General features: G+C 40.4%; 1 protein-coding gene across 1 annotated transcript; it reads left to right on the plus strand.

Annotated features, from left to right (window-relative positions):
- Positions 1-579, plus strand: LOC116640462 (olfactory receptor 4N2; the record flags this gene model as incomplete). The annotated part of the gene is made up of 1 exon (XM_032417511.1): positions 1-579. A coding segment is annotated over one exon (579 nt), but the record flags the coding sequence as incomplete, so codon positions are not given.
- Positions 580-8,170: the final 7,591 nt, after the last annotated feature.

Raw genomic sequence — 8,170 nt, forward strand, 5'->3', positions numbered from 1 at the left:
GTTGTGATGGCCTTTGACCGCTACATTGCCATCTGTCGGCCTTTACACTATTCAACTGTCATGAACCCTAGAGTTTGCTATGCCTTGCTGTTGGCTCTGTGGCTTGGAGGATTTATCCACTCCATTATCCAGGTGGCCCTCATCCTCCGTTTGCCCTTCTGTGGCCCAAACCAACTGGATAACTTCTTCTGTGATGTGCCACAGGTCATCAAGCTGGCCTGCACAGACACTTTTGTGGTGGAGCTTCTGATGGTGTTCAACAGTGGTCTGATGACGCTTCTGTGCTTCCTGGGCCTTCTGGCCTCCTATGCAGTCATCCTCTGCCGTGTACATGGGTCTTCCTCTGAGGGGAAGAGCAAGGCTGTTTCCACATGCACCACCCATATCATTGTTATATTTCTCATGTTTGGGCCTGGCATCTTCATCTATACTCGCCCCTTCAGGGCCTTCCCAGCTGACAAGGTGGTTTCTCTTTTTCACACAGTGATCTTTCCTTTGTTGAATCCTGTGATTTATACCCTTCGCAACCAGGAAGTAAAAGCTTCTATGAGGAAGCTGTTTAATCAGCACATAGCCTAACTGAAGGGAAAAAAAAGAATAAAAAAAAATCAAGACCAGAGAATTTTATCTGAAATTAATTTATCCATTTCCAAATACTGCATTTATTGAACATTTTTGTCAGGACTATTTTAGGCACTGGGAGAAAGAGGTATTGAGACAGGTAAAGTCACTGCTCTCCTAAAGGTACAGTCTAGTGGGACTACACAGCCATTAAAGATAGAAAATGAACAGAATGGTTTCAGGAAGAGATATAGAAACTAAAAGAAAAGCAAAAGTATAGACAGATATATAGATAGATGAGTTAGAGAGTGTGGGGTGAGGGTAATAAGCTTACTTTCCGTCTTTAACTAGGGTGTTCTTGGGTGACATTTTGGCTGATAACTAGATGAACTAAACAGTCAACCATGCAAACATCTGGAGGCAGAGCATTCTAGACAGAGGAAATAGGTAGTGCAAAAACCTGAAGATGGTAATTGGTAAATTTGAAGAATACAACAAAGTTCAAATTGACTGAGGTATAATAAGTGAATATGAAAAAGATTAGAGTTGAATATACCAGGTAATCCAACACACATTGAGTCTATGCAGTGAATATAAAGAGTTTGATTTTTTTTTGGTAATTATAATAAGAAACCATTCTAAGGCTTTAAGCAGCAGAATGATTTCTCACATGCAGTTTTATAAATGTCTTAGGGCTGTGAACTCAAGATTCTGTGCAGATACCAAGAGTTAAAAATTATCATTAAGAGGGAAATATTATATTTTGAAAGAAATTAAGCTGCCAAATTTTTTCCATAATTAGATGAAGGCCAAAAAAAAGCTGGTTATTTTCTTTAAAAAATATTTTTTGAGTATAGTTGTTACACAATGTTAGATTAGTTTCAGGTGTACAACACAGTGTTTTAACATCTATATATGTTATACTATGTTCAACAGAAGTGTAGCTACTGTCTGTCACAACACTATTACAATACCATTGACTATGTTCCCCATGCTGTATCTTTTATTCCCTTGACTTATTCTTCCATAATTGGAAGCCTGTATTTCCTGTTCTCTTCACCCATTTTCCCCATCCTGCCATTGCCCTACCCTCTGGCAACCATAGGTTTGTTCTCTGTATTTAGAAGTCTGATTCTGTTTTTGTGTCTTTGTTTATTATTTGCTTTATTTTAGTTTCCACATATAAGTGAAATCATATGGTATTTGTCTTTCTCTTTTTTTTTTTTTTACTTATTTATTTAAATTCCAGTTATTAACATACAGTGTAATGTTAGTTTCAGGTGTACAATATAGTGATTCAACACTTCCATAAAACACCCAGTGCTCATCACAAGTGCCCTCCTTAATCCCCATCACCTATTTAAACCATCCTTCTATCCACCTCCTTTTGATAATCATCAGTTTTCCTCTATAGTTAAGAGTCTGTTTCTTGGTTTGCCTCTCTCTCTTTTTTCCTCTTTGCTCACTTGTTTTGATTATCAAATTCTACATATGAGTGAAATAATATTGTATTTGTCTTTCTCTGACTTATTTACCCAAAGAATACAAAAATACTAATACAAAGGGATACATGCACCCAATGTTTATAGCAGAATTATCTACAATAGCCAAATTATGGAAAAAGTCCAAGTGTCCATCAGCTGATGAATGAATAAAGAAGATGTGGTATAGATATATACAATGGAATATTACTCAGCCATAAAAAAGAATGTAATCTTGCCATTTGTAATGACATTGATAGACCTAGAGTGCATTATGTTAAGCAAAATAAGTCTGTTTCACTTAGCATAATACACTCTAGATCCATCCATGTTGTCACAAATGGCAAGATTTTATCCTTCTTTATGGCTGTGTAATATACCATTGTATATATCTACACCACATCTTTTTTATACATTCATCTATTGATGGGCACTTGGGTTGCTTCCATATCTTGGCTATTGTGAGTAATGCTACAATAAACATAGTGGTGCCCGTATTTTTCAAATTGGAGTTTCATTTTCTTTGGTTAAATACCCAGTAGTGGAATTACTGGATCATATGGTAATTCTATTTTTAAGTTTTTAAGGGACCTCTGTAGTGTTTTCCAACAGGGCACGAGAGTTCCCTTTTCTCCATATCTTCACTAAAACTTATTTCTTTCCTTTTTCATTCTAGCCATTTTGACATGCATGAGGTGATATCAGATTGTGGTTTTGATTTGCATTTCCCTGGTGATTGGTGATGCTGAGCATCTCTTCATGTCTGTTGGCCAACTGTTTTCTTTGGGAAAATGTCTATTTAAGTTCTCTGCCCATTTTTTTTTTAATTGGATTATTTGGGTGGTTGTTTTTTTTTTTTTTTTGGTATTGAGTTGAATTAAGTTCTTTATATATCTTGGACACTAATTCCTTATCAGATATATCATTTGTAAATATCTTCTCCCATTTAGTAGGTTGCCTTTTTGTTTTATTGATGGTTTCCTTCACTGTGCAGAAGCTTTTTATTTTGATGTAGTCCCAATAGTTGATGTGTGCTTTTGTTTCCTTTGCTTATGGAGATATATCTAGAAAAATATTGTTACAGCCAATGTCAAAGAGATTACTGCCTATGTTCTCTTCTAGGAATTTTATGGTTTCAAGTCTCACATTTAGGTCTTTAATCCACTTTGAGCTTATTTTTGCTTATGGTGTAAGAAAGTGGTCCAGTTTCATTCTTTTGCATGTAACTGTTCAGTTTTCCCATCACCATTTGTTGAAGAGACTATATTTTCTTCATTGTGTATTCTTGCTTCCTTTGTCATAGAGTAATTGACCATGTAAGCATGGCTTTATTTCTGGGCTCTCTATCCTGTCCTATTAATCTGTGTGTCTCTTTTGTGGCACTACCATTCTGTTTTGATGACCACTTTGTAGTATATTATCTTGAAATCTGGAATTGGATACGTCCAGCTTTATTCTTCATTTTCAAGACTGCTTTGGCTATTTGGGATCTTAGATGGTTTCATACAAATTTTAGTATTATTTGTTCTCATTCTTTGAAAAGTGGTGTTGATATTTTGATAGGGATTGAATGTAATCTGTAGATTGTATTGGGTAGTATGGGCATTGTAACAATAAGTCTTCCAATCCATGAGCATGGTATATCTTTCCATTTTTTTGTGTTATCTTCAAAATCTTTATCAATATTTTATAGTTTTCAGAGTAAAGTTCTTTCGCCTCCTCAATTAAGTTTTTTATTAGGGATTTTATTCCTTTTGGTGCAATTGTATAGAATTACTTTCTTAATTTCTCTTTCTGCTACTTTGTTATTAGTGTATAAAAACACAAGCAATTTCTGTGTTGTATACTGCAACTTTACTGAATTAACTTATCAGTTCCAGTACTTTTTTGATGGAGTCTTTAGGGTTCTTTATGTATAGTATCATGTCATCTGCAAATAGTGACAGCTTAACTTCTTCCTACCAATATGGATGACTTTTTTCCCCCCCTCTGATTGCTGTGGCTAGACTTCTAATACTATGTTAAATAAAAATGGTGATAATGGATATCCTTCTCTTTTCTCCTTCTGGGACCTCTATAATGTGAATGCTTGTTTCCTTGATGTTGTTCAAGAGATCCCTTAACCTATCCTGATTTTATTTTAAAAAATTCTTTTCCGCTGTTCACCTTGGGTGCTTTCCATTACCTTGTCTTCTAGATCACTGACCTGTACTTCTGCATCCACTAATGCATTGCTGATTCCCTCTAGTGTTTTTATTTCAGTTACTGTGTTCTTCAACTCTGATTGGTTCCTTTCTATATTTTCTATCTTTTTGTTGAACATCTCACTGAGTTCTTCTACTCCAGCCTGGTGAGCATTTTTAAGATCATAACTTTAAACTCTCATTAAGCATATTGTTTATCTGCTTGTCATTTAGTTATTTTTCTGAGTTTTTTTCTTGTTTTTTCTTTTAGAGCTTATTTCTCTGTCTCCCCATTTTGCTTGACTTTCTATGTTTGTTTCTATGGATTAGGGAGAACTGCTAAATTTTTCAATCTTAAAGGAATGGTCTTATGTATGGTTGTATGCTATGTAGATTGTGTGTGTGTGGTGACTTTCACTGGATGGTAGGAGCTGTGGCTGGTATGGGCTGGGGGCTGTGGGGCACTCTGTGCCAGGTCTGCTCTGGTGGGATGGCCAGTGTTGAAGTAGGCTTGGGCTGGAGTGGCCCTGAGACTCTCCAGAGAGTGGGTGCCCCGGAAGGACAGCAGAAGCTGAAGGGGGTGAAAGCTGAGGGGTCTCAGGGCTCTCTATGTACTGTAAGTAAGCCCTGGGAAGACAGTTAAAGCTAAAGTAGGTGCAAACCAGTGTTAATGGTACCTGGGCTCTCCATGCAGCAGGTGCTCTGGCAGGAAAGCTAAAACTGAAGTGGGTGCAGGCTGGGTGGTTGGAGGGTAGGGGTGCTGGGGACACCCTGGCAAGGCAGATAAAGCTGAGGTGGGTGCAAGCCAGGGAGTCCTAGGGTTCTATGTGCAGAGGGCACCCTGACAATTTCAGCTGAAATTGAAGTAGGTGTAAGCTAGGGTGTCCTGGGGTGCTCTGTGCTCTCTAGCAGAGCAGCTAGAGCTAAGGCAGTGTGCAGGCTGGGAGGCCCTAGGGCTCTCCATGCAGATAGCACTATGGCAGGACAGTTGAAGTTGAATTGGGTGCAAGCCTGAAGACCCCAGTGCTCTCCATGCAGAGGGTGCCCTGGTAAGATTACTAAGCTGAAGTGGACATGGGCTGCTATGGTCCCTGGGCTCTCCACACAGAAGGTGCACTGCCAGGATAACTGAAAATGAAGTGGGTGCAAGTGGGGGTATCCTGGTGCTCTACGCATATAAGGCACCTTGGCAGGACAGCTGAAGCTGAAGGGAGTGTAAACTAAGATGTTCCAGGACTCTCTACACAAAGGTGCCCCAGTGGGGTGGCTGGAGCCGAGGTAGAGTGCAGGCTGGGGGTCCTGCAGCACTCTGCACTGGCAGGACAGCTAAAGCTGGAATGGGTATGGGCCAGTGTGTTCCCTGGGCTTTTCAAAGTGTACCCTGACAGGACAGTTGAAGTCGATGTGAGCCAGGGCATCCCTGGGTGCTCAGTGCAGGGGGTGCCCTGGTGGGATGCCTGGAACTGATGTAGGCACAAGCTGGGGGTCCTGGGGTACTCTACACAGGGGGCACCTTGGCAGGGCCACTGGAGCCAAAGTGCTATCATCAGCTGGGAGGTCCTAGAGCATCCTGCACCAGGGATGCCCTAGCAAGCTGGCTGAGGCCAAAGTGGTGTAGGCATGGAGTGTTCTAGGATGCTTTGTCCCTGTGTTACCTTGGTGCAAAGGCTGGAGCTGTAGTGAGTGCTGATCAGGGATGTTAGTGTGTACTAACCTGTGGCCACCTTGGTGGGACAGTTGGGGCTGGTATGGGCTAGGGGACCCAGTGCTTGCTAAGTGCTTAGGGTACCTAGACCCTGCTCCAGTTCAAATTATTAAGGCAGAGGCGGAGTTCAAAGGATGGCTCTCACCAGCCCCTCTGACTTGCAGAGTTCCAGCAGTCCCCCTGTCCCCCCGCCCTGCTGTTTGGTGGAGTTCTAGGGCCAGGTTTTTTATATGCTAGTTGCTTTTAAACTGTGCTTTTATTCTGTGCCCCTGAGTGTCCAGGGCTGGTTTGGGCTAGGTGACCTGGGGTTGCTGAGGCAGCAGGCCAGTATGGCCTCTAGATCCTACACTGGTCTGCACTCTGGAGGTGGTGGGGGAGTGTAAACCATGGCACTCACCAGATCCTCTAACGCTGAGAGATTTCCAGCAGTGCCTCTGGCCATTTAGCAGAGTTTCAGGGTTGGATCTTTTATATACTCGTTCTTTCAAATCACGCTTTTTTTTCTATGCCCCAGGGCAGAAGAATCTGTTCACAGTCCCTCATTATTATCCCTCCCACTGTAGTTCACAGTTTCAGGGACGGGCATTCCCTTCATTACTCTGCCTCTGTCTCTCCTGCCATTTTCTTTTGCTGTCCTCTCTTTTGTGCAAAAGCTGTTCAGTCAGCCCCCAGTTCTTTTTCAGGAGAAACTGCTCTATAATTAAATGTAAATTTGATGTGTTTATGGAAGAGGTGAGTTCAAGGTCTTCCTATGGCCATCTTGGACCAGAATCCCCCAAAGCTGGTTATTTTCATATGAAAAGGTCATGGAAACATTTTTCTATGACTCTTAGCTGTTTGTTGATCTCACCCCCAGTTGATTTCACACTGAGTATAATAATTCTTTGGTGGGCCAGTAATGAATCTACTGCAGGTAGCAGAAACTATCCTAGTTATTTTAAACACAGTATTGGGGTTTGGCAAGCAAACCCTGAGACAGCAAATGAAAAGATTACTCCAGACACCTTAGTAGGAGAAAGGAGAGGGCCTTGGGACTAGACGCTCTAGTGTCCAAAGGCCCTGCGCCAAGCTTTGTCTCTGCTTGTATTGTGACTTTTATCAATACACCAAGTGCAAGTGCAAAACAAGAGGGAATGTGTAGCTTTAATGATTAGGACAATAATATATGGGGCAACTGCGTGATAGGGGCAAGCAGTGCTCATGAAGTATGTGACCATCACAAGTGCCTTGTTTTTCTTCAGTATATAAACATTTACTCCCTAGATGAGAACCTTGAGCTGCAGTAAGAATCTGGCTGCTTTCAGCCAAGAAACTTCAAAGGATGCCTAGTGTTCCGGGCACTCCTCCTTTGCTTTTCAATTAGTCTCATCCAGGGAGGCATATACAAGTAAGTCAGATTTTATCTATCCAGGCACTGTGAATCCCCACATTTCCCCCCCTTTTTCTTATTAATAGAGCAAAGTTCTCGTTGCATCTGTGCCAGGTATAGCTCTTGGGTTTCTCCAGCTCAGGAAAGTGCCTTTATTCCGATTTTGCAGACTATGAAAAGAAACAACAAACAAATGAGCAAAACAACAGACAGGCTGATGAGTCCCCATTTAGTGGGAGAAAACAAATTTTGGGGGTTTAACCACTGTAAATGGTATTTTGGTCATATTCATATTTTTTATTTTTTTAAATTTTAATTATAGTATAATTAACATAGTTAACATAAGGTAACAGTTACATTAGTTTTAGGTGTACAATATAGTGATACAACAATTCTATACATTATTTAGTGCTTGTAGTGATAAGTGTACTCTTAATCACCTTTACTTATTTCACCTATCCCGCCACCCATCTGGTAATCATAAGTTTGTTCCTTATAGTTAAGAGTCTGTTTTTCGGTTTGTCTTTTTTTTCTTCACTTTTGTTTTTTAAATTCCACATATGAGTGAAATCATATTGTATTTGTCTTTCTCTGACTGACTTAATTCACTTAGCATTATACTCTGTAGATCCATCCACGTTATTGCAAATGGCAAGATTTCATTCATTTTTATGGCTGAGTAATATTCCTGTGTGTGTGTGTGTGTGTGTGTGCGCACACATGTGAGCATGTGTGTGGCAGGTGTATCACTTCTTTATCCATTCATTTATTGATGGATACAGGCTTCTTCCATAATGTGGCTATTGGAAATAATGCTGCTATAAACATATGGGTGCATATATCTTTTCAAATTAGTGGTTTTGTATTCTTT

This window comes from Phoca vitulina, unplaced genomic scaffold (assembly GCF_004348235.1).
Source record: "Phoca vitulina isolate PV1807 unplaced genomic scaffold, GSC_HSeal_1.0 scaffold20, whole genome shotgun sequence".
Lineage (NCBI taxonomy): Eukaryota > Metazoa > Chordata > Mammalia > Carnivora > Phocidae > Phoca > Phoca vitulina.